The 27,856-nt window shown below is 38.1% G+C and overlaps 1 protein-coding gene across 1 annotated transcript in view; it reads right to left on the bottom strand.

Moving 5' to 3' along the window:
• LOC134528011 (calbindin-32) overlaps positions 1–27,856 on the bottom strand; it is a 349,487-nt gene that overhangs the window by 33,531 nt on the left and 288,100 nt on the right. The window contains exons 4-7 of the mRNA XM_063361169.1: positions 22,205–22,294; positions 16,986–17,072; positions 13,052–13,108; positions 1,234–1,317 (exon numbers count right to left, since the gene is read on the bottom strand). Of these exons, the coding sequence (XP_063217239.1) occupies positions 1,234–1,317; positions 13,052–13,108; positions 16,986–17,072; positions 22,205–22,294 (318 nt within the window). The remainder of the gene's footprint in view (positions 1–1,233; positions 1,318–13,051; positions 13,109–16,985; positions 17,073–22,204; positions 22,295–27,856) is intronic.

Genomic DNA, 27,856 nt, shown 5'->3' with positions numbered 1-27,856 from the left:
AGTCCCCAATATCCAAGACGACAAACACATTTCTCTCGCACGACGAGGTCGTGTCATCGACCCTAAAGTCTCGGAATGCTTGGAATTTATTAGCATCGATTCAATATCCTAGTGGTTTACAGCCCACTCTAATAATAAATATCCAGTTACCTGAAGCTTTGATGCATAACCGTGCGATGTAATACAGTATAATATAAAATCAAATCAGAGGTATTATAATAAGCTTAATTACGTGGTATAAAGTATTGAACATTTAAATAATGTATTTAGTGAATTCGCTAAGTTCAAATTGTATACGATAGTTTTATTTTAATTTACTACTCTAGGCATGATAAAATGTACTACATTACCAACCATGCAGGTTCGAGCAATGTTTGATTGTGGGTAGGTAAAAGATAATCAATAAATGGGAACGAAAGAATAGTCATCAACAGTGTAATTTTTTTTATGAAACAAAAATATTCATGTAAAATTACAGATGTTTGTAAATTTGTACATTTACATAAAAAAAATATCTGTCTCTACAAAATAGTATTCGCAGTAATTCTGGGTTCAGATTCTTACACGGGCATATATGCTTTGTGCTGTTCAAGTACTACAATAGATAAAGTTATTTGTAAACCTGTTCCCTGAATAACTTTCCAGCATTTACTACACATAAAAAAACAAAATAAAGTTAAATGATCTTTTTCATAGTTTAAAAGAATTATACTCGAATGAAAAATAAATTTAAAATTTAAAAAATGCACCAATTTTCGTAAGAAATATTCAGTACTATCACGAAAAACGTGTTTCACATACGCAAAAATAACCTTAGTAATGTTTTGTACAAATTTACAATTTCTTTAAATTAGCTTGGCTTCTGGGTTGTAACGCGTCCTTGGTGAATAATTCACCGAAGTTTCGGTCGACATTGCAGTCGCCATCATCAGGGAGCAGTTAGTAGTGTAGGTAATTGCTCCCTGACGATGGCGACTGCAATGTCGACCGAAATGTCGGTGAATTATTCGCCAAGGACGCGGCTACAACCCAGAATCCAAGCTACTTCAGACAATGGCCGTGAAAGCCTATACGAACATTATTACAATATATTTGTTGGCAACTGATTTCGAAAAGGAATCTTTTGTAATAGCACAGAAAAAAATGTTTTCTGTGGACGATATCGTTCCAGTTTTAAAGTTAACAAGGACGAACGGAAACAGCGTGGACGTGAAAACGTATCATTCTCCTCACCATGGTGTCCGTGTACTCGATCAGCTTGTCCTCCGACACGTCGTTGATCTTCTTGGCCTCCTTCAGCAGATCCCTGAGGAAGTTCTGGGGGAGAGCGACATCACACATTACTACCACTCCAACGGCTGTTTAGAAAATTAAAAGACTAAGGATATTTACAAAAAAAAAACGAGATTTATCAGTTGAAATACATTAAAACGTAATATTAGTTGAAAATATTTCACATAAAGTTATTTGGAAGAATACCAGAGAAAAGGTATCTAATGAATGGACCTTTAGCCACACGCAAGTAAGTAAGTAGTTTATTGACACAGAAAACATACATAAAACGGCGCCTAGTATGTGAGGCTACCCTTAATACTATGTGAATCATCACAAGTTCCAACCTTACCGGCTCTTTCATGTAACACATAAGAAAATGAGACTGTTAAAAAAATAAGAAAAATAACTCGCTTATTATGAAAATAATCATGGGTCGACTGCAAATGAGAAGAGGCCTATCACTGAAGGAATTGAAATGACTTGGTGGCTGGGTCACAACAGCCTAGCATTTGCGCGCATCTCCAAGCAGAAAGGTGTCTTCGAGAAAGGTTTTACTACGAATTGGAGTCCGTAACTTTTCCTTGCAAAACCAATTTCGTGAATCGGAGCCGAAGGCCTACTACTTCGAAGATTTGGACCACGGAAGTAAGAGGGTAGGGGGAGGAACTATTTCAAGGTCACCGCCACCAGGGTGAGTGAGACGGTGACAACACAGCAACAATAAAGCTCTTTACGTTCTCTGTTTCAGCAAGTGCGAGTCAACGTAATTTCCGTCGACGTTATAACAGTCAACTTCCTGTACCACTTTTAGCAGTTTGAAGGGACTGGTTGTTTTGTGAAGAATAATTGAAAAAAAACTTTGTATTGTTCTATGTATGTTAAAATTCACCCGAAGCTTATGTATTTACTCATGTCAATATTAAGATGACGATGAGTAGTTTCAGCCATCACCGGGTGTCGCGAGCACACAGGCGACGTCACGGTGACAACAGCCGCGATGTCAAGACAGGGTGATACCACGGCAGTTCACCATTGCCTTCCGCGGGATGAAGGCGACAGGAACTTCATAAACACCCGGTCCTGAGCCCCGGGGAGAAGGTTTGAACAATCTCCCTCCTCGGCACCCCGCCACACACGCTAGCCACTAGACAAAGTGGGCTTTTTAAATAGGATTTATAATTTTGAAACACCTTATATTAAATGCAGCGCACAGTCAAATGTACTTTCCATCAGCATCAATACCTTTTTGCTTTCAAACTTCTTCGGGTAAAGAGTGCTATTAGAATTTCATAATATGAAAAATGTTCTCTGTAAATACTCCGTGTCACATCATGGCTTTGCAAGTGGTGGTAGAAAAAAAAAAAGGGCGAACGGGTCTTTTATTACTCGTCAGAGATGTGTAATATCTAACCTCGGTAAGGAGAAAATTCATGTGTCGTAATGTTGCAAATACACTTATAATACGAAACTCGGACACGAAATTTAACGTAGGCTATAGTTCTTCAAAACAATGGCGAGCGTAACAAATATACGCAAATGGCGTGTTCAACTACATTCTTGACGCGAATCCCAAGTAGTTTCCGCATCCACCAATAGAGTTAGCTGCCAGAGCAGCTACGTCTACTAATGAATCACTTGATTAGCAGGCCAAAATTTTTAAACTACATATATAATGAAAAAGGCTTTGATTAAAGCGAACAAGACTAAAGAAAATACTAAGCCCCAGCTTTAAACCTGATTTTCGACAACGGATTTTCTTTATTAAAATACTGCTTAGCTTGATAAAATTCATCAAACACATAATACCTACTATAAAGTCTTCCTTTGGCTTCGTGAACTTTAGTTCGTGCCATCCACTTGAAATGGAAGCACCGTGGTCACACATTTTCCGTTCCATGCGACTTTCGACGCATTAACGAAATTACTCCTACCAAACTTCACGTACCGAGAGCTGAGATGTTACACATAAAAAAAAAATAAAAAAATCCCGGTCAGTGATGGGACAGAAAAGTATTTTACTGTGCAGTTAACCCGCGCCATTTACTCAGCTCCCCGTTTATGGTCTCCATCGATGCGCTGGCACAAACAACAGAACAGTGATTCACACCCAGCGCGTGTGTCTAGGTTCGGAAGGGGAGAGCGGAGTGGCATAAAGGACGCAGATAGATAAACTCCCCCCCCCCCCCTCGCCGACAGTAATTTACCTCGACACTCCGACCGGGGGCAGACGCACACGTACCACTTCGGACCGCGGCCATAGATCGCAGAGAGACACGTCCCGAAACTCGGGAAGCCATCAAGTTGTCGCGCGCGGTCGATTTCAGGTTGTGAACACATCGGAGGTTCCAGTTCAATCGCATCCATAGCGATAGCCACCATTATTTCGTGGATTAATTTTTTTATTACACGTCTGGCTGGACTCAACTAGCATACACACAATCAAGCCATTTTTTTTAGAGAGGTCATTGGTAGATAGCAAGTTGACATTCTTTGGTGGGTTACATGTGATTGGGTCTGGTCTCCGTGTTTCTTCTCCTTGTTTATAATTGGTTCAGGATCGTCAGGGGCGTGTCAAGAGCACTGTAGCCGAATCATCAGCTTGAAGCAGATATGTGCTTGAAGTATGCTTTGCTGCCTAGTGAATCTGCGAAATTCTCGCGCCCCTCACTTAGTGGATTAAAGATAATCTGAACTTTTTGTTGATAACTTCGGACAGTCATTCTCTTCAACAAACAACATTTTGCTTAAACGTAGGCTGTCTTAAACCTGTCTTGAAACCGACAAGACATAGGGGCAGGTGATTTCATGGCTTATCGCTTTCTCCACAAAAAAAATTACACTTAAAAATACTTCAAAAGTTTTAGGATTAGTTCAAAATCCCTGCACGTTGCTTCGATAAAAAAAAAGAAATAAACACGGTGCAGTCAATGTGAACTGATTTGATATAATACGGCATGTTTCAAATAAAAAATGCAGTGACTGACAGTATACTATTGTCTTCATGCCATATGTTCGCATGCACACGTGCATAGAGACACACAGGACCGTAGAGAGTTTTTTAAGTGGGAAGGTGGTTCCACACTGTTAGACATCACAGTAAATCTACGGGCTTTTTAACTAAGAACTTACCTGAAATAAAGGAATAGTTCTTCGTAATCTTATAAAACCGGATGTTCGGATATACTACGACTGTTTCCGACTTTCGAGTTTAATGTTTCATTGTAAACAAGGTAAACACAAGGCGAGGAAGAAAAAAAAAGGTTTTTCGCCGTATATCCAACAAGATTTTTAATGTATTGTTAATATAATAAGTTTATAATTTTGATTTATATTCAAAATAAGTTAACTAGGTACCGTACGTTTTGGGAAATAAATTGCGATTTCGCGAAGATCCCTGAAAAATATGTAACCAGCATTTTCGTAAATTTAAAGTGAAAATGTTTACCTTTGCATGGGGAGAGAGCTACATTCGTTGGAAGGGGGAGGGGCGGTAGTGTTTCGAGGGTTATTGTTCCTAATTGCGTGTACAATTGTATTTTAACAACTATATATTAAAATAGAGAAAGGAATTGGTCGTGTTTGTGATACAGCGCTGTAGAATTACCAGAATATATTTAATTAAAAAAAGTATAAAATTTTGAGGAACATTGTTTCCGAGAGTAAATGTTGTGTGTAACATATCCAATTGTATTTTAACGTAAGATATTCTAACACAGTAGGCAGTTGAATGTGTTGGTGATTTAAAACTGTGCAATTACCAACATATTTTTAATTTTGGAGGTATACATACGTATTAAAACTTTTATATAAACTGTATATGCGATCGCGAACATTGTCCTCGGTAGGAGTTGTTCCGTGAAACGTATCCAATTGAATTTTAACTTAAAATATTTAAAAAAAAGTAAGCAGTTGAATGTGTTTGTGATGAAAAACTGAACTTTAACACACACACACATATTTGAAAATATCAACATTAAAACTATGATACAAATTGGATACGAAATAAGGAAAACTTACCGTTCAGAGATTTAATTTTTAATGCGTGAATTGACCCTGATTGCAGGACGACATTGACACGTCCATTGCTATCGGAATTTATTAGAAACCTTGGATACAAGTTATGCGATTCGTGCGGATAGAATTTACAGTTGTAACTGGTAACATTTGCAGTCTTTAGATTTGTTTTTAAATGGTGGGATTTTGCAAAGATGTACATGTTGTAACACCCCTCGTGCCTCAAAATAGAATTATTTGGAATTAATTAAAAAAGAGCCTTGGAAACATGCTGGATAAAAAAAATAAGTTAAATAAATTGATTTACCAGAGGCGACACGAGGTGGGGAACAAACAAAATTTAGGAACTTCCTGTAACAAGCAAGGAGGAAGTTGGGGGATCGTTAAAATCAATAAATAAAAACTACACGATTAATTTGATCTATAGTTTCCCTGTTTTATTTGCCCTGATGAATTATCTTGTTTCCATTATTTTACATACAAAAGGTTTTAACAATTTTCAAAGATTAACAAAAAGAAAAACGAAAATGGGCCGGCCCGCGCTTACTTAAAGCAATTTACATTCTTAGTTTGAAATATAAACATTTGCATTATGAGTTTCACACCCAAAGTTGGATGGATCCGATGATTACATTGATAATTAGTTCTATTCGTTCTACATTTTCTTGAGAAAAACACTGGTCGCTGGTGGGTTGGTCATCCGCTTAAGATAGTTCGTAGCTAGGTAAGGGGGAAATGTTGAATTTACATTACCACCCGGGGTCTTCAAAACGATCACGTCGGGTAGTAGAAATGTTTCTTCTAATGTGACCTACGGAACAGGAAAGGGGGGGGGGCCACGAGATGGGAGCATCAGTCTCTCCCTGTCATCGACCCTGTCTGCAACAGTCCAAATCAAACCTGATTAGAACTTGTATACAGGCAGTCTATGGGGCAGAAAATGCCCAAAAAAAAATTTAAAGGAAAAAAAAAGGGGGGGTCGCGAATTATCACTCACCAAAACAGGGGAGTTGCCCAGCACGCTGCAGTCGTGGAGTCAGCCAGGATCTGGAGCTCGCGAATTGCGCGGCAGGACGCGGATGATTTCTTCATAATAACAATTAAAAGAGAAAAAAAAAATTTTGAAGGCAAATAATTAAACTATGCAGACAGACTAATCTACAAGGATTGACTTGAGGGATAGCATCCCTTATACAAAGCGACTACATAGTCGTTAGCGGTCGGATGAAGTCTTGCCGATTCGCCGATACTCGATGGAGATCTGTCTGCAGACGCGACGCGAGTAGATCTGTGTCGCGGCAAACCGCGTCTCGTAATTAAAAGTGCCCGCCGGCTCTTACAGGGGGAGGGAGGTCTGGGCCGCCGAAAGATTCCGAACTTGCCCGAATGCGGGCGAGAAAAAAACTTTAGCAGGAGTCTTGAAGTTGGCATCACTGGGCGACAGTAGAGAACTCTGTCGGAGGGGTCTGAGTTGAAAACAATCGACTCGCGCCTGGCGTCCATATAACTCAAGGGAAAGCAGGTGCTGCTCTCTGGCGCCCTAGAGGGTAGGTTAGCGGAGAAGTTCGCGACTTGGTCGCTAGGTAGTGCTTGTGATCAGTTTTGGCACACTCGCTTTTGCGAGAAGACCTTGAGAACGGTCACTGTTGCCCAGGGGGTTACGACCGGTCATTGGTCTTACTTGGAACTGAGAAGGGGGGGGGGGGGTAAAATGCAACGCTGATGGGAATCTACGTCCCGTCGTGGCTGCAGAGGAGCGAACATAACACTAACACGTGATGAAAAAAGCCAATCTCAGCTCGTCTCTGCGAACTGGTCGCCTGCAAGCTACAGGCTTGCCTATGCAGTTAGGGTCACGAAGAGAAATGATATTACAGGCTTGAGGCGTGACTGAAGGCGGGGGAAATGGTAAGCTGTCTGCCAGTCAGGGATTAGGCCAGCAAAATATTCGATACGCCGATGGGAAAGGGGCTTCAGAGCACTGAGACAAAGTTTAACTCAGAGGAGTACACCAGACTAACAAATAAAAATCACACTCTAGTAGAGCAAATAAAATTTCCCACACAAAAAAAATTTAAAATCATAGTACAAAAATTTAAAAAAGATGACGAAATGCCTAATTTCCGGCACAATGTACAAAAGGGGGAGGGGTAGAAAAAAAGGGGAGGAGGGAAAAAGGAGGGGGGAGGGCTCGACAAAATCATTTGGCTCCGGTCTTTAGTTTCCCTTGAAGGCCCTGTGCTCGCACATAAGTGACATTGACTGACGAGAGGTCTTTGAAGCTGGTCGTTGTTGCTCGAGAATGCACGGGCCCGATACTCGCTGTTTGCGTGAGTGCTGGTGGTGAACTGGCGCGTCGCTGCCTGCAGCCGCCTCTGTCTGTGTTCACTGCCGTGGTCGCAGGGTACAGGGTGGGAAAGAAATAGTGGATCAACCTGCAGATTCTGATAATCTGCCACAATAATCAAGATGAACGTAGGTGCCAACACGTTATCTCGAATATTATAAACTTACTGGCATTATTAAACTGGAGGTACAAATTATTTGTTTAGAATAAACTAAAAAAAAACTTTTCAGATAATTGTCTATTTGGGTTATAATGGTAAGGGAAGTGTGTGTGTCAACTTTGCCACTTTAATAATTGAAGTCAAAAAGAGAACGACCCCCACTCTTTTTCCCATCTGAAAAGCAACAGGATTTTTTTTTGTGTTATAATAAAGTTTAATTTTAATTCCTCGCTTATGCACATCTTTGTTCAACAGTACACAATTTACGATGGTTTCTTCCCCCTTGATTTTTAGAATTATTCCAAATGAGTTATTTCCAAGCAATTAAACAAACTTCTTGAATGAGCTTTGTACAGCTACGGTTTGTTCTGCCAACCGATTGCTGAAAAGAAACCCACTCCATGAATTAATAATTTCATGGATGATTTAACCTCTGTATTATGTTTACTTTCATTTAGAAACAATCTTTGAGATCAACCCAACTATGTAATAGCTTCTAACCGCTCAGTTTGATCTGTATATGCGTTTCAAAGAAAGATTTTATTACGATTTCATGAATGATTATTCACCTTTTTTTACAGTTGTGACAGAAATGTGTTTGGGTGAAGCACTCAGCATAATATGTATTTTGACTGCATATTGCATACAATTACGTAAAGCAAAAAAAAAAAGTAAGATTTATTAAGAATAGTTGGGATAACGCAAGAGGAAGAAGACAGAATATTATATATATAAATAAATATATATAGGCCTATATAAATAATTTGACAAAGCGAAACAAACCTGAGCTTGTTTGGCTTATGGGTTCTACGCTGTTAGAAATTACGGTAAAATTTACGGATTTTTCAACGAAGAAACACCTCAAACAAGCGAAGAGTTATTCTCAATTTGAAGCAAACAAACCTTTGAAAAAACAAAGGGGGATTTCTATTTTCCAAGAACGCGCTGAGAAAAAAAAAATCAGTTCATAAATGACAAGAAGTTCTATTCTTACCGTTCCTTAAAATGATTCTTTTAGTGGGAAGTTTGATTCAAGACAATTTCATGGGCACACGTTATCACTGGTTTGCACTGGCTGTTATAAAAAAAATCGAATGTGGAAAAAATAGATGAAAACGTAAACACGAGGAGAAAAAGCCAAAATCAACTGTGTCAAATGTTACGTGCCTGGAAAGCACAAAGAATTGGAAGTCAGGTCTATCGTCATTGTGTTGTTTATATTAACTGTTAAATGTAATTGCAAACAAGGTAAACAGACACGTGAAATAATGAGGATGGTTTTTGCTGAAGACTTAACAAATTTTGAAACAATTTTTTAATATATATATATTTTTTAAAAGAATTATGTCTAAAGAAAATTGATTCAGTACCCGCAAATGTACGACGATACCTTGATAATTTATTTGCAGCGTTTTTCGTAAATGTAAAATGAACAATTTTAACACTGTAGACGCTACCAACGTTTCGCTGGACATCGCAGTCACCGCATTCAGGAATAGACGCAGCTGGAAATCACAAACTAGGCAATGATGGACAATGTCCGCGAAAGCTTGCAATTCTTATGAGTAAAAAAAAATAATTTGGTTTATTTTTAAGGGCACGGAGAGTTGGGTGAGCGACGCTTCTAGCGTTGACCTTTGACGTGAATACTTCACCGGGTGAATCGCGCTAATGGTCAGTGCTTGCAGATGAATGTCGAGTCCGGAGAACAAGGGTGGAATAATTTACACTTCTTCCTCTAACCCTGTTAGGGCACATCGAGGAGGGTTGTCGACGTTTTAAGTGATGGAGTCGTGCGGGGGAGGACGATTGCAGGAAATAGCTGCCCAATTTCCAACTATTGTTCACAGAGCGCAACTGTTCGCCTAACTAGAGTCATTATAATTGTGATTAGGACAGATGTTCAGAGGTGCTAAGGGATACGTGCACCCACACATCAAGTGACATAATCGCCTCTACGCACACGGCAGCGAGCAGGCTTGCAGTCTTCTCGTCGCCCTGTGTGGAAAGTTATTGACAAAGTTCAAAGATAATCTTTGAGATATTTCCGTAGATGTTCGGTTGGGAAGTCTCAAAATACAGCAGTTTAGAAATTCCATGCCAATATTTTCCTGTGTTAAAGGCTTTCGAATGAAAGACACAAAACTTATTGAATCTAGGCATACGACAAAGCCAGAAGTTACTTTTCTTTTATTTCGATAATACGTTGTGAATACTTAAAGGAATTCATGTAAAACCCAGTGTGTCCACGTTTCTGTGTCAGGAAGGCACATTGCTTGTTCCTTGACGGATATTGACGCAAATACCTGGTCTTCGTAGCCTCAAGCCTCACAAGACGATATTCCGCTTGAACTAGCCACAAGACACTGACTAAATCTGCGAGTAAAGAATGGATATATGTTTATATTACTGTCAAAAAAATGGTAACAAACATAATTAGGTACAAATATTTTTCCGTTAACATAGAGACAAATCTGTACTTGACAAATTAGTAATGTTTGAAACGCCTATGAGAAATATGTTCTGCCTGACTTCTCCTAGGCTCAGGTACAACAAAACACAAGATTTCGCGAAACCGAACTTAATTAACTTCACGAAATAACTCCACGACATGGTCACAACATTGTACGGCTTGCTGCCCAATTCGACTGTTAAAAACACGAGTGTCACATCGGAAGTAGTAGTCGAATTGTTAATGTTATAAAATATCGTAGTCGTATTCTTCAGAGTTTCAAATGCTGCGAGTGCTTAGTATCTCTTATCAGCAAGGAATTAGCTCTTAACTTCATTATAAGAAGAAAAAGAAATGTGAACGAGTCTTTCAGTACTTGCCAGAGATGTGTAACAGCTAACCGCGGGAACAAATAAATTGATGTGTTCTTATGTTGCAAACACACTTATAATATGAAATTGTATACGAAATTTATAGTAAAATTATTTAAAATAAAGTCAAATGTGATAAAGATACGCAAATTGTGTTTCAAAATACATTTTCACAAACGCCGGTAGAATTCGCTGCCGGAGCAACTACGTCGACTATTTATTCATTTGATTATTATACATAAATTTTAAACTATATAACGAAACGACTTCGATAAAAGCGAGAAAGACTAGAAAAAATACTGAAACCCGGCTTTGGACCTGATTATCGACAAGGAATTTTATTGAATTACTGCCAATCTTGTTAAAAATCACTAAACAGTCAATATTATAAAGTTTTCCTTTGGCTCTGTGAACACTGGTTCGCGCCATCCGCCACGGGTGGCACCCCTGTGGTTACTCATTTTCGTTCCCTGCGACTTCCGTTCCACTCACGACATTACTCCTACCAAATGCCGTACACCGAGAGCTAAGATCAAGACGTTCTGCTATGCTGGTTTGGAAAGGGGAAAAAAAAAGGGGGGGGGGGGGGCATGGCCGAGGGTCGTTCTCATTTTGACTTTAATTATTAACATGGAAAAATTAATCACACCCAGTTTTTAACTTCTTACGTCCACACTCATCACAGCTATTGATGCTTAAGTTTCTTTCGTATCAGGTGGCATTTTACTTATCTGTGTGACGGTCTTAATGACCACAAAACTTTAATGCACCTTCCTGTTGTGATAGCTTCTTGCCAGTGAGCATATTTGGCAGGGACGCGGGCTTGGGACGATCCAGTATTGACGGGGGTAAGACTGCTAAAGGCATGACAGAAACAGTGTTTGCCAAGGAATGACTATTACTGGTTTTTTTTCTTTCGAATCCGAGTTTTTTTCCGTACTCGTTAACATGAACAATCAAGGCTCGACTCAATTTAGTTCTCAAAGCTCCCATTTCAGCTGACTTGAAGGTCCAATAAAAACATCCTTTGTCATGCTATCTGTTGCATATCAGTGTGTCCAAGTAAACATTTCTTCCATGTATCGATTCAAAAAGTGAATAGCCTAGTTAGTAATGCAAATGTGTACATTTTTATTACCACTAAGACACAAATATAAACTTTGCTACTTTTTGTTTTAAAATTCTTATATCCACAGCATACTAAATTTGCGTTGAAGCAGGGTAGAAGTGGGTTCACCGATTGTTTTTGGCGATAAAGAAGCATGGAAATGAATGTCATCACTTCAGCTACGCAGTCAAACACTGAGAACTGACTTGGAGTTAGATGTAACAAGGCTTATAATGTCAAGAGACAATTTTGGCTAGTTCATTTGGCTCTATAGAGTCCAGATCACCGGACAATGATGAATTGGTGTGTTGCAACATTAATCTGACTATGGTAGTAACAGGCTAAGAACATTGGTTAAACCATATCTTTGTAATTTAAAAAATATTTCCTAAACTTTATGCATATTGACAGAGTTATATCCGGGAAAGAGATCTATCTAATATTTAAGTATGGTTTTCTTTATTCTGGTAGCATACGTACATACTTTTTTATTTGATCGTGTTTTTAAATTCGATTTTTTTTTGAATCAGTGAAATACTATATTTATAACCCGAGGATTATTATTTATTTAGAAAAAAATTGTATTCAAATAATAAAAGTTTTTATGTTATTGTTTGGTGTTTGCATTTCTTGTGTGTTTTTATTTTTTTTGTAATTTTTATTTTTTATCATATGGATAACGTAGTTCAAAATACATCATGTAGCATGAAGATACTATTAGTACTCATGTAAAAATAACCTGCTTTTGTGATTTTAAAATTTCCTGTAACCTTAGTGCTATTGTGTAATTATATATATATGTTTCAAGTGAATCATTTAAGAGATTCTTGAGAAAACTCAAGTTCCAGGGCAGTTCAGTTCGTAGTTAAGATATATTTTTGACCATGTATATTAGTTAACACTGTAGTACCACATGGAAATATTTAATTTATTAAGTTTATTAGAAGTTCTAAGAAAATATTCCATCGTTACTTGTAAATGTTGCACGGTATAATGCAGTAATTTTTATTTTACAATACATAGTAAGAGTTAGTGATGACACAATTGATTATGCTCTGCTGGTTAAGATATGAAGCAATCAGAGATATAGTTGTCTGTATCAGGGTGTCCACCTAAATCTGTTAATAGAAATTTCCCTGAGATTTCACGACCAAAGTGCAAATTTCCCAGACGTTAAATAACTTCCCTTTATTGATATTTTCTGATATATATAAATATATACATATATATATATAGTGTTAGGAAGTGAGCGGAGATGTTCGAGGAGGTTGGCTCGAAAGGGCGCGCAGACAAGCGCAGCCCCCCGGCTGCCGCCTGCTCTCACCTTGAGCTCGTCCGCCTCGATGTAGCCGCTTCCGTCCAGGTCGTACTCCCGCCAGATCTGCAACAGCGAAGCGCGACCGTCGCAGTCGGCGAAACCCCTCGCCCGGCGGAGACCTCCTTCCTGCCCGTTGCTAATGCCCAGGGGCGTTACTTTTTCCGCGAAAAAGATTTCGAGATAAGCTGAGAGTACTAACACTGCACCATCGTCTGTTTATCGTTATTGGTAGAGACCCGCAAAATTCGCGGGTTCATTTCGTGTTATGCTAAAATTCAAATGATTATACCTTAGTGCTACTTCTGCCATTGGTTCACTGTTAATCTGGAGGACTGAGGGCCAATTAGAGACCCTCACTCATAGAAGTGTCGAATCACAGGCCACCCAGTCGGGACGACTCACAAGTCAGCAGCCAATGAACAGTTGGCATTTGCCCGAGTGTGTAGAGGATATTGGAGTCTATCCTGGAGGTCATTAAAACGCGCGAATTTTCCGGGTCTCTAGTTATTGGTAGGGACCGGAAAAATTCGCGGGTTCAACGACCTCCAGGATGAACTCCATAGTTCTACGTACACCCGGTCAAATGCCACCCACTCATTGGCTGTTGTCTTGTGAAAAGTCCCAACGTAGCAGCCTGTGATTCGATAAAGCTTCGGTTGGGTGTTTCTCTCATTGGCCCAGAGTCATCCAGGTGAGTTGTGAGTCAATAACAGAGGCCGCACTGAGGTATAACTATTTGTATTTTAGCCTATCGCGAAATGAATTCGCGAATTTTTCCGGTCTCTAGTTATTTGGTGAATTTATTTCAGGTACATGTGTACTGTCAGAACACCAGTCACAGTCAGTAACTCAGTGCGGAAGCAAACGCATCCTGACTGGCGGCTCGGTCAAATAAGGCAACGTCTTCTCTTGCAGACGGTCGCCAATTTAAAGGCGCAGGCATATCATTTTGCAGTCAAACGGGTGTTCAAATCTTTTCGCGAACAATGCCTGACCCTACTAATGTCGCTCCAAACCCCGAGCCATCGTTACAAGCGAGCGTGCTACTTCGGCAAATAACCTAGCGGCAGATACCGGAAATAAAAACACTCGCACATTAATTTCACGATGGGCTTAAAATTCAAATGGTTGTACCCCAATACTGCTTTTAACTTTGGCTCGCAGCTAATGAGAAAAAAAACTAATTCTGTAGCGAATCACACGCCAATTACGTTGGAACATCTTGACAAGACAGCAACCAATGAGTATATGACATATGCTACAGTATACGTAGAACAGTGGAGTCCATCCTAGCGGTCACTGAAACGCAAATTTTTTCGGTCCCTAATCTGGCAAAAAAATGTGACACTACAGTATATCTTTTCTCTCTAAAAAAACTAGTTAACAGTTAAATAACACATTTCGTTATCTGGCGACAACCATTTTTCCACAAATAAATTCACTCATTGCGTAGGAACAGGCATTTTTCGCAAAAAAAAAAAATTCTGAGCGCCCATTAGACTGCAATAGGTTTTGCCTGCAAAAACAGTAACTCCTTTTTGATTGGCGGCCATCTGCAAGAGAAGCCATCGCCTTATTTGACCGAGACACCTAGTAGGCGCAGAATTACAGTGATTGGTATTCTGAAAGAAGACGTGTACCTGCAAGAAACTCACCCAATCACTTAACACAGACCAAACTACAGTGTTTTAACTCCCAGCTTGTCTCGAAATTTTATTTCGCAAAAATTACACGCCATGGTTATATGTTCTCGGTTCACCTTACACAGTTCGGATTCTTACCAGGGGATTTATGCTTTGTGTTATTCCAGTACTTCCGATTGTTAAACAGTCCCCTTTATAGTTTTCTTGTATAACTGCGCACATTAATAAGCATTATACAAGAAAATAAAGTCCCAATTCTTTATATTCTCATATCTTTTCCACAGTTAAAAAATATATATACTTGAATGAAACAAGAATTAAAATATGAATTATGCACCAATTTTCGTAAGAAGTACTCAGTATTATCCACAAAAAAAATATTTAAAATATGCAAAGTAACCATATCCATGTGTTGTACAAAGTCACAATATCTTTCTTGCAGTATTACAAACTATTTCTTGGCAACTGGTTTCCAAACGAATCTATTGTAGAACTACAGAAAGTACACTACTTACCTCGCCACCACCACATAGCAAAATCCCAAAACATTGCAGAAATTGTGCTTGACCACGCCCGATGTCACATTAAAATTTGCGGCGCTTTGATGAAATACGGTACGTATTTCGGAACTGTTAACTCCACGAGGTGAAACACCGCACTTCACTCGGCAAGTGTGCTGCAAGCACGGCGTATGACCATCGGCTGGAGGAAAAGCGGCTCCTCGCGGTGTCCATGCAGTAATGCTTGCTTTGGCCATCCCTTGAACTGGCCGGCACCTGCACTCGATAAGGCCAGCGCGACGAAGCAAGCCCACGACTGGACCAATCACCTCGAGTTCCGGCGGCGTTGTGCGATCCCAGGACCACTTGGAAGATCTGCGCGCGGTGTCGCGAGGCGCGTACCCACGAATAGCCCCTCTCGTTAGTGAGGCGGGATTATAAGCACGACGCTTGCTGGTATTTGTAGCGCGGTATCGCCTCTAAGCGCAAGGTTCTGAATTGGCACGCAGTCTTCTCTTCTTCACAGGGTACCTGTAACGTTTAAGCGGTGACCGTAACTATTTATGGCCGAGAAATGAGGGTAAAGGTGTATTAAAAGTCCCTTAAGTGCTTTCAAGAATCTTAACTGTTTTTTTATGCACAAAAATTACTCTGAAAACATGCGTTTTAGCAATTTTAATTCTTCTAAAAATACACAAAAGTACTTCTTGGCCCTCAGCGAACTCTTAAACGCTTTTCGTAAGCAGACCCCACTCGGATATCTTGAGTGGTTTTGAAATCGCGCAGTTTTTCCTGAAGCTATGCACACCGCATGTGTGTCCGAATACGCGAAGCCCTTAACGCACAAACGCCGCCGGAACTCGAGGTCATTGGTCCAGTCGTGGGCTTGCTTCGTCGCGCTGGCCTTATCGAGTGCAGGTGCCGGTCAGTTCAAGGGCTGGCCAAAGCAAGCATTACTGCATGGACACCGCGAGGAGCCGCTTTTCCTACAGCCGATGGTCATACGCCGTGCTTGCGGCACACTTGCCGAGTGAAGTGCGGTGTTTCACCTCGTGGAGTAAACAGTTCCGAAATACGTACCGTATTTCAGGTAGCTAGCACTCGGGGCAGAGAGTCTTTATCCACCCCCCTTCCTTTCCCAGTTCACAAATCCAAGGATTTTTTATCACCAGTTTTAAAACAGCACATTATGAAACTAAATTCTAAGTATTTTTTTCAAAGACATAAGCTGTTTGTCTTTTTCTTATTTAAATTTTAGTGAATGGTAGTTGCAGTTTTATATAGATTTTCTAACTACTACCTTAATAAAGGATGCTGTATATTGTTAAACAAGTTTTAAATATTTTTCTAAAGTATTTGGTTTAAGGCTTACATATTTTAAACGCTCTGCAATAGTTAGTATAAATTAACATTTCCCCCTGACTCTGTCCATGGCAGTACTCCTATGGCAAGAAATTACATTTTTTTTGCAGACACTGCAAGTAAAACATGAATGTTGATTTGAATCAAATTTGAGATTTGTTAAGAGTTATAAAGAGTTATTCGCGAAAATCTGCAAGTTATCACTGAAAATATTTCAGGACCATTTAAGACCCTGAAACGTCATTTGGGAAACCGTACATGAAACAGCAATCCTTTACTTTTACAAAACCGATTATTTTTTTTAATTTCTTTAACTTATTTTTCCAGTCCTTCAAATGTTTGTGTAGGTACTCAAATTGTCCCGCCGACCAAGAACTGGCGCTCCGGGCAAAGTGCCCGGCTATGGCCCTGTTGTGCGCGGGGCAGCGAACTGACCTTCATGAACTCGACGCTGGACTCCAGAGGGTTGTCGAACCGGAACAGCAGCAGGAAGTTCTCCTCCATGGGCAGCAGCTGGGCTAGCTGCAACAGGACGCCTCTGTCTGTCTCCCGCGCGCACACGGGAACAAAACCACCACATTTCCTTTTCTTGACTTCCGTCGCATTCAAGAAAATTATTCCCACCAAATGCCGTATACCGAGAGCAAAGACGTTACATTTCAATATAAAATTGCTTTTACGTAAAATATCCTGACCATCACTTAACGCACAAAATATACGAAAGTCACAAATGTTTAGAGATATTCTTCTTTCTAATCGAAATGTCCGAGGGAAATACATTTAATTCCAAATTAACAATCAAAAAATCGTTAAGGCTAAACACATTTCAAGAAATTTCAAAAAAAATTTTTTGTAAAGAAACCCTTTAAAAAAATACGCGAATTATAGTGATAGTTTTAATAATGCACCAGTATCGTCTCTTTTGAAAACAATATTTTGACCCTCAGTCCAACAACCTCACCCGCGCAACGCAAAGAGGAAACCCTTCCACCCCTCCTAACCGTTAATTCTGTCACGCTCACGAATTTTGTCGCGTTGACGTCACATACCGTATATGCCAGATGTGATAGGTCGTCGCGCCCATTGCGGTATTGAAATCGTGCAAACTGCTCCCAAACAGACGAATGAATGAATGAATGAAATGTGGCGTGACGTCTCTGGACATCGCGGGGTTACTAGAGAGACAATGCGGAGGCGATGGGATGAAAGTGGAGGCATTGACGGAATGCACGATTGAAGGGAACAGGAGCACAAAGAGAAAACTTCCACCAGGCCATGGCAACGTCCGCCACGTTTCCCTAATTCTCGAACCTGGACTGCCAGGGTGGGAGGACGTTTTACGCAACGACTCAACCCATGTTGCCCCATGATTCAGAGAAATTTGATTGCAAATAAGTTGAAACTGCTCATTCAGTGAACTGTCACTAATTATTTCAATGCAATGTTCGAAAAATTAAAAGTATAAAACTTGGGTAGGTGTTGGCTAAACATTCTCCAGAAACTACCGTAGAACAAAATAAAATTTTTCATGATTTCGCGAAACTTTCAATTTATATATATATATATATATATATATATATATATATATATATATATAGTGATTTAGAAAATAGAATTTCGAAAAAAAGTTTTTTTTTTTCGTGAAATGGAATTTTTTAAAAATAACTGAGATTAAATGTTTTGAAGTTGTTCGTAATCTAAATGTAACCAGAAATTTACCGGTCGATTATTCTGATTATTACCTACCCACCGAATCTCGTGTTGACCCGAGTAATAAAGGAAAAGGATGTTTTTTTTTTTTGGGGGGGGGGGGGGGAAGGGCGAATGTCGCAAAGAACTCAAGAAAAGCTTAAATTTTGTAATTTTTAGAACAATGTCAGAAATGTAGCACATTCTCGCAAACGTCTGTGCCTCTATACACATGCCCCCCACCCCCCCCCCCCGGCCATCCCACACATACTCTTAAACTTGGTGATTGCAGCATCTATCTTAAGCTGTTTCCTTAAGTAACATTCCTAGAGAGATAAACTTGGTAATTGCAGCACCTATCTTCAACTGTATTTCCGTATATAACCTTCCTGGAGAGATAAATAAAAAGTCAAAGATTTTTTTTACCAGATAATTTAAACGAATGTGTTGTTTAAAATTTTCACAACATCAATAGTTTGGCCATAATTCTGGGAAATAAGTGCAAAACATGTGTTATTGTGTGCCTTTGAATGATTTTCGATCCGTAGTCTCAAGGAAAGTAATCCCGCAGTGATATTGCTCAAGAAAAGGGTTCAGTATGCTTCAAAGTCTTTACAATGATACCCATTTTTTCATCAGTCGACCAATAAATTTTCTGTCCAAATGACAGTAGAGAAGGACGGGCGAACCTACGTGAATGAATTATGCACTGCGGTAGACTGCCGCAAATGAATTTTTCATGTCGAGATGAATTTTGAAAAGACTGAGTTTTACTCAGTCGTTAGACCACTGTTAGAGGATTATAAAGTTATCGACCTTCTACTCTGTGCCTCTCCCTCCACCCCCTTAATTTCGAGAACTGTAGCATCTCCTATTTTAAGCTGTATCTCTGCAACTTACGCAGATTAACACTTTTGTATCGTGTTGATTATAAAACCCTTGAAAAAAATGTTATCTTCATTTTCGATAACGCTAATTTTTAGGCCACCATTCAAACAAATCAGTGCAAAACTGTGGTTATTTTTGAGTATTATAAAGGTTTTCTATCTGTAGTTTTGAGGAACCATCTTGATTCAGTGATAAATTTAAGATAAAAGAGGTAATTGGTTGTAATATATTTAAAAAAGTATTAATTTTTTTAATTCCTCAACCGTTGACTCACTGGCCAGGCGGTAAAGAGATGTACAACAAACATGATTGAACTCTTTATTACATACACTTCTAAGCGCAATAGACCAAGAACTAAAAACCCTACGACGTCAGCATGTATGCAGCAAGTGAAGTTTCAACTTGTTTCTTGTGTCTAAATTTTATAAATTTTATTGCTCCAAACAGATAAAAAATATTTCATAATTATACTTTTAAAGCGGTTTATAACCTATGTTTTATGACCTATAAATTTTCTTGATAGTGGTGATCTTTTAAATGTTTAGTTTCACTCACGTAAGAAATCATTGTGATTAATTGACATGGGGAAATAAACACTGTAGCTGCAGCAGCATAATCAATTCACCAATTTTTCTGGTGAACCCGTCTCTTCATCGTCTGGATTTGTAGCTGAAGACTAGGTTAACTGTGATCAAACCTTTGAAAAATTGGCTGTAGCAATGGAAAAAAAGGAAAATAATAAATTTGGAGGAGGTTAAACTACATATGCAAAACACATAAACACATATCATGTTAAAAAAAAAAAAAATTCGTTCCAAGTTGGTTTCTATAAACTCTTCAATACGTTCTTCAGTTTTTAACTGCATAGTATGTTTAAGCTGCAGCTTAAAAAACTAAAATCGTACTGGAATATAAATTCACTTCTCATCCTCCGTATTTGAAGCAGTTTCTTTTCAGAAAGGAACACAATCTTATTTCATAAACATTTTTGAGGATGTTATTGAAGATAAACCTAAACCTAAAGGATGCTACAGTTATCTTGGATGGAGTATTTGTGCTAGATATGCCAATAAACTGTTCGTATGTAGACATTATCCAGAGTTATGTCACATAAATACTCACAAAGTACGGGGAAAATACGACCATTATATTTTATGATTTTATGGCTACCCTGAAACATGCCAGATGAAATATAAAAGAGCATTTTCTGATTTCATTGGTATAGAAACACTTTGGGTGCCTTCAGCAATGTTCGCCCATCAACTGCCGAAGCGATAAGTTCCGTATCTTAGATTACGGAGATTAGATCTGGTTTCGTACACTGCAAACCAGGTTTCCCATGAATTCACGGCAATTTGTCGTAAATTTACGGGAATTCATAACTGCGTTACATAAATGCACTGTAAAGTTGTTTGCTATGATTTTGACATTGAGTTTTACTGATATTGTAATTAATTTCACAAATGAAATTACTGATTTAACTGATTTGTCATTCAGAATATCCTTACCAACCGATCTTTAGATGAAATGCATTTCACAGTATGAAATCAATTATTCTTACTAAGATTGTAAAGAACTATTTGCACTCTAGAAAATAATCTTTGGGGCATAGTTTCCCAAACATGTTTTGCAACACTTCAAATGATCAGAGTGGTTATACACAATGTTACTGTTAAATATTCAAACCTAAATCATAATGCATAATCTGAGCAAGAATGTAATATTGTTTTTGTATTTATAACTAAAAACAATTTGCAATACAGTATGTATCTTTTACTAATGGGATAGTTTGCACAGAACTGTGTAAAAAACTTACAACAATTTTTTTATGTGATGCTGCTATAATCATGTAGACATAATTCGTAGTTAATTAAATACATCAATCTTTTAACCTCTATAAAATATCTACTTTGGCGGTCAAAATCTACTGGCGTCTAATACATGCTACAGCAAATATATGCACATAAATTTTTTATGCAAAGACAAAACCTGTAAAAGTAAGGAGAGATAACAGGTATGTACTTAAGTTGTTTCGGAAAACACCTCGAGATTTTTTATAAATGCCTTTAAAACAGTTTCAAAGATGTATGATGATATGATAAGTGACAGTAAACATTCGCAGGCGTGTTTAATACACCAGGAAAAATGATTTGATTAAGTTATTCATTTACTCGAATGTCTCCCATAATGTATGTGATATAATATTAATATTATTAGCTTGTTGAACATTTTAATTAACTGGGAGTAAACATTAAATCTGTAGGTGGTAGCAGAATTGTTCAATGTGTAGAAGTATTTGGTCGGATCAACTTCATTAAGCGCGTGTTCGTTTTCGAGTAAAGCTGGAGTCACAAAGCCACGACCAACACGACACGACAAATCCGATTGGGCGTCGTACATCGCTCCAGCACGACAGAGTTAATACCATAGGATCGCAATACCATGACGAACTCTAATATGGCTGTGGGAAAATCATTCCAAACCAAATGAGTCCATTAAATGCAGTATATAATGCGCCATAGGCCCTATGTGAATCTGTAGTGTGCTTCCATGTATCATAAATGAAAATTATCTCAATTTATGCAATAGACGACTAAATGTTATATTGTTATGCACTTAAGCCATTAGGTTCATTTTTTTTATACAAGGAAACAAGGTACAGATATGAAGATAAAGGACAGAAATTAATTCTGCTCTTATCTATGCTAAAAATTAAAAATAAACGCAATAAACAGTTGAAGTCACACTACAATAATATGAAAGCGTATCCAAAAGGAAAACGAAATTTGGTTTTTAAACGTAAAGATTAACCAATTGGGTAAATATTTTTTAAATTTAGTTCTGCAAGGTTTCCGATTTGCTTTCCGTCGTGCGGCACGACACAACGAAATAATAAATATTAAATTTTACTTCTTGCGGGCCGTCGGGGCGCGTATTTTGTCATGCTGACGTCACGGTGACCTTGTGTTTCATTGGCTGCTGAGCGTGTCGGGATTGTCATGTCGTGCCCGTCGTGACATTGTTACTCCAACTTGACTGTTTATTCATCACTAAATTTTCTGACGTTTGGAACTCACCTCCCTAATGTCTATCTTTCCGTCTTGATTATCGTCGTAGGCTTCCATGAAGCATTGCTTCAGCTCCACTAACATGGAGTCCGACACCGCCTGCAACAAACACACCCGCTCTCAACTCTCCGAGGGCGATTCCCGCCCACGGCATGAGCGCAGGAACTCTTGTTCTCTTCGAGCAGCTGTTTTCCTTTGTCGCAAATACCTCTGCTGGCATTGCATTAGATTGCCAACTGTTCTGAGGCGTACTTTATGATGTATGACTGAAAGGGAGAATGCTGGCAGTTACCAGGCGAGACAGGATCATGAAGGAGAGGGTGCAAGCAAGAGCAGGTGAACAGAACTTGAATGAGATTATCGGGAAAAGTAAGGATGAGATGACATGGCCATGCGCAGAGAATGGGGAAAGAGAGACCGCCTAGGAAAATTATGGAGTTGAAGGACACAGGAAGAAGATCTCACGGAAGACGAAGGAAGAGGTGGGATGAGCAGGTAGTTAAAGGAGTACAGGGGAGAGGAGAACACGGGAATAAAGTGAAGGATGAGGAATGGTGGAGGGAAAAAGGATGATGGAGGCATTTTACTTAGATAATCCCCGCCATAGGCTAGAAGCAGTTAATGATGATTGAAAATAAAATAAAAAATTATAAATGTAACAATGTAAAGTACTAATAAAAAATAAAAACAAATTGACAAAAAATGAAATGAGAAAAATGCAAGGTAAAATTTTTAATCTGGCACGCTGAACACCGCATAATTTACTAGTCTCAGCGTGATAAAATTGATAGACAAGTATTTTTTAGCATTTTTTTTAAAAAAGGTAGTTAAGGATAAAGTGGTTTATTTAAACATCACATATTGTTTAAATCGTTTGACACCTAGCAGCTTAAAATTTAATCAAATATATTGCTATAATTGTAAACTTTTTAGTAATTGCATCTTGATGATATTTAAACATCTAAATCAGTCGTATATTGATTGTACGACTTACTGTCAAATACCCATATTTAAATTTTGACTGTAAATATATAACAAAATCAAAACATCAAAATTGAAAGTTGATACTTTTAGTTACTTCGTGACGTGATTTAAATTTCTGTAACATAAGATCTTATAACTTTATTTTGGGGTTAAATTCTTGAAACATTTGAGACTATTGACACCTCAATATAGGTGGATAAATTTGTGTGTGATAAGTAAAAAATACGTTATTGAATACTGTAAAAATTTAAATCTGCAGTCCGGTTTTTTATTAAAAAAAACTTTAAATATAAGGTTTTCATAGCTTATTACGCGAAAGGATGTTTTAAAATGAAATATTATTTCAAGAAAATATTGCCTCTCAAAAAACTTACAAGTGGATAAATGTTTTACTTAAATGTTGAATAATAAGCTAGCTGCTAGGAGCTCTAGTCTGAAATCCACCGCAGCCGAAACTGGTTGAATAAATTCTCTTTATGTGATTATATTTAGTAAAATTATATAAGGATAGAGGATTATAGACAGAAAGAGCAAAATCATGGCCCAAGGATAACAACAGGAAGAATAAGTTTAATTCCAAGTATTCCATAGTAATTCTGTTTTGGTTTTAAAGATTTAATTTTAATTATTAATATGATATTTTTGACATTGAAAAATTAAAATTTATTTGAACTTAATTGTACAAATCAAAACAGCATATTAAATTTACAGAAACAGACAAAACGTAAACAAAATATCTTTTATTTGTTCATTCATGACCGGAGAAATAATTTCACGAGCTTGTTTGAAAGGCGGTTATCAAAAGTTGGTACGTGTGTTGTAAGAAAGAACGTATGTTATTTACAGCCGAGTATCCCAATGGAAATATTCAAATACTCACGACGCAGTATACACATCAGGCACTCGTCTGCATAGTTTTATTTAGAGACACCAGCAAGGTACGATACGGGCAACACCAGAACGCACATAACGTGACTTATCGCCTCTATACACAAAAACTGAATTAAGCACACCGGTTTTCAGTCATTGGTGGAAAGTCTGTCCCATAGCCTTTTTACGACTCTGCAGTGCAATTGAAGCAACAGTCAAGTGAGAATTATAAAAGCATCAGTCGTGTTTAGTCTCCTTTTTTTAATTATTCATATCTTAATGTCACATTGATAAATTAAAAAAAGTTACATATCTACATGGTTTAACCCATATTACCCTCTGTGGTCGCCTGAGTAGACAGCAACTTAACTTTCTTCATTTTTCACCTCTGCTCCAGTTCCCGTTTGTTCGCGAAGAGAAAGAAAGCAGCTGACTTGCATCCCTGGAGTGATCAATAGCCCCGCGTTGGAACTCAAACTGCCGGTGTCGGGTAAAGAAAGAGGAAGATCACTCGTTACACTGTAGAAAGCGCCTAAAAACCATCCCGACTATAGATAAAAAGAGGGTCAGGTTTGTTTTGACTAATGAAAAGCAAACGACAACACTGCAGCAGCCAATTGGGAAGAGAATAAAATCAACAGTATTCGTGCTGTAATCAGCTTGGGGCACTTTGACAATTAAATTACATTTAAAATTTACTTTCACTGAAACTTAATTAGGCCTACTAACAGCAATGAAGGTGCTTCGTCACGATTGTAGGCAATGTTGCGGTGATTAAAAATGTTGCGTCCCAGATTTTTAAGACTGAATTAGTTTTGGGAACTTGTGTCACATTTCATGAACCCTCAAAGAATATATTTGCGCACCAAATGATTATTTAGAATTTAAACTGAGAATTAACATCCAATCTTACTGGTCTGACATTGTTAAAATTTTCGCCTCTAAATATCGAAGAACAATGGTTACAAATTATCCAGGGAACTTCGTAAATTTACGGACCCAGAGTTTACTTACTTTGAACATGAATCCGAAAGAATATTCTTGGTATACTAGAAAAACTTTCAAAAACTGGTTAAGTCTACATTAGGAACACTCTTATTTTGTCCACGTGCGTGTTTAACTTTGTTAAGAACGAAAAATTCAACTGGAAGTCAAAATTTGGTAGTAGTTTCGACGAAGATTCAGTTATTTCAAATTAAGATCTCTTGGTTGGAGTAAAATCTTCGTTGAAGAGTCCGTAGATTTCTAACAGTGTGATTCAAGGGGGAAAGTCATTATGGTTAACGTTTATGAAAAAATCTTATAAAATAAACGTAGGTTTATAGGCCTACCAACGTAAATTAACGTCTATTTCTGGACAGGACGACTGCCATAAATGTTTTTACCCTGAATGGACACGTTGGAGCGAAAGTGGCCCCACTGTTGGGTTTGTTCACTAAGACTAATGTGGAGATGGACAAAAAAACATTTCTGTAATAATGCAAACAACAGAATGATTCTTTTACTCAAAATTATAAGTATTAGTTTGCAAGAGCTTCATGTGTTGCGGGAATAGTTATATGGTACCTAAAACCAAGTTTATGGTTTCCTTTATATTTGGGGAAAGAACTTTGGTCATTAAACCCATATAGTGTGATCAGTGTGTAACATCAGTTAAATAAGTATTTTCGTAAACCAGAAACGTCGGCGTCAGAGAGTCACAAAAGTACGTATGCAGCACTAGCGCAGACAAGCACAAATATTGCCTACTTTTCTCACTGACGTTACGAAGAAAGCAGGAACCACAACCCACCCAGGGAATGATGTTAAATTGTAATGCGCTGGACGCGTCTGCTGTGTCAGTAGCCATCATTTTGGGTGAGAGGCGAATGGCTTCCCTCATCACAGGGCTCTGAGGCCAGTTGTTTATCTACGGTATAAGACACAAGAGCACGATAGTTAAACTATATCGCCTTTAGTCGTGCGTTTGTTGAGATCTTTGTGAGCCTTGTATAGACTTATTAGATGATATAGAAAAAATTCGTGATTCCATTTCGCGAGAGGATAAAATTAAAATAGTTATACCCCAAATATGATTTTGATATTGGCTCACAACTCCTCTGGAGAATTCTGGGCCAGTGAGATAAACAGAACCAAATCTGTAACGAATCACATGATACTACGTTGGGACGTCTCTCAAGACAGCATCCAGTGAGTGTATGCCATCCTAGCGGTCACTGAACCCGCAAATTTTGCTGGTCCCTACATATTAGAGGTTATATCAGAAGATACTATCTAAGAACATGAGTTAAAAGTAAAATCTTTCCGAAAACACTCTCACTTTCATACATTTTGGTAATGTTCCTAAACATGAAATATAAGTTATTAGACTATAAAATACATGGGAAATTTGCCATGCAATAAGTTAAATTTCCTATAGATTTGATTTTTCACATAAATAAGTTAAATTTTTTTATGCACTTGGCATTTTTCCAAACTAATTTAGGAGATATACGATGGATTCATGGAACACTTCCCCCCCCCCCCCCCCCAATTTTTTTAGTTTTGTAACTTACATTAAATGGTTAGCAAAGTGACCAAAGTTCTTTCAAAGTGTAAAGCATAAAATTTTCTCGCTAAGCCACGATAATTTAAGTCTACGTTTAGCAGTTCCCTTCGTTAACATTTACGTGGATTTTCATGGTAGGTCATATTGCCTGCATTTATGCTATTTTTATCAATGTTTTTAAGAACTTTTAGGAATTATTTATTTTATTTGTTAAAGAGTACGGCTAGAAACCTGAAAGATTTTTCCGGTCTTGAGATATCACGTAAAAAGCAAAGCTACACCAACAAACACATTGTTTTCGCTGATGCAACACGCAAACTTTTTTTCCTAGGTAACAGAGTTAAAAACGAGATTTGTCTTTTTGACTTGTGTGCTGACTACTAACAAAAATTTGAGAGGGAAGTTAAGAATACATTTTTCCCTGGAATGACTTTATAATATTTGCTTTTACGGAGTTTAGTATTAAATTGTATTTAATTAATTCAAGCCCTGGGGTTAGTTTGACTGCAACCAGAAGCGACCTGTGGAAACATACCGATCCCGGAAATCTGATGTAAATAATTGCGTTTGAATAAGTAATGTTCATCTCATGCAGGAGATCCCTGTAGTTGCCTTGAGATGGCTTTCAGAGCTACTGTGTTCCCCCAAGTTGAGTTAATAGAAGACTATGGAAGTTACCTGAGAAATTCTAAGTTACGCGTTATTTGTATGATTTAATTTAAACCGTACTACATTGTGAACAGAGTTTCCTTAAAAAGATTTAAAAAATAAAAAATTTCCTTTACCAGCCTTCTCAGGACCTTTCTGTAAAGGGAGATTTGCTGTAGGTGGCACATCCCAGTATTGTCTTATAAAAATAAGGTTTATTTTTTGGCCAAGCGAATGCAATTAATATTATACCCTTTCTACAGATGCTGTGTTAGTCTGAGTTAACTCGTTGTTCCCCCAAGTTTATAGAAAGCTGATAAAATTATTGAAGACTACCTTATTGACAATTGAATTTAGTTATATTTCCCCTCCGTTACTTATTTGAGATTTTTATTACATACTTAATTTACAACTATATGAGACCACGCGTTGTGTAATGTTATTACATTACACATGACAAAAAATTCTGTATTTTCGCAAAATTTTAAATTGGAAACCAGTTGACAATATATAGTTTGTAATACTACAAGAAAGATATTACGTAATTTGTACAACACATGGCTATGGTTATTTTTGCGTGTATGATATACGTTTTACGAGATAATACTGGG

Source organism: Bacillus rossius, chromosome 1 (genome assembly GCF_032445375.1).
Source record: "Bacillus rossius redtenbacheri isolate Brsri chromosome 1, Brsri_v3, whole genome shotgun sequence".
NCBI lineage: Eukaryota > Metazoa > Arthropoda > Insecta > Phasmatodea > Bacillidae > Bacillus > Bacillus rossius.
Note: the sequence above shows the minus strand (reverse complement) of the source record. Positions and strands in the feature narration are given on the sequence as shown.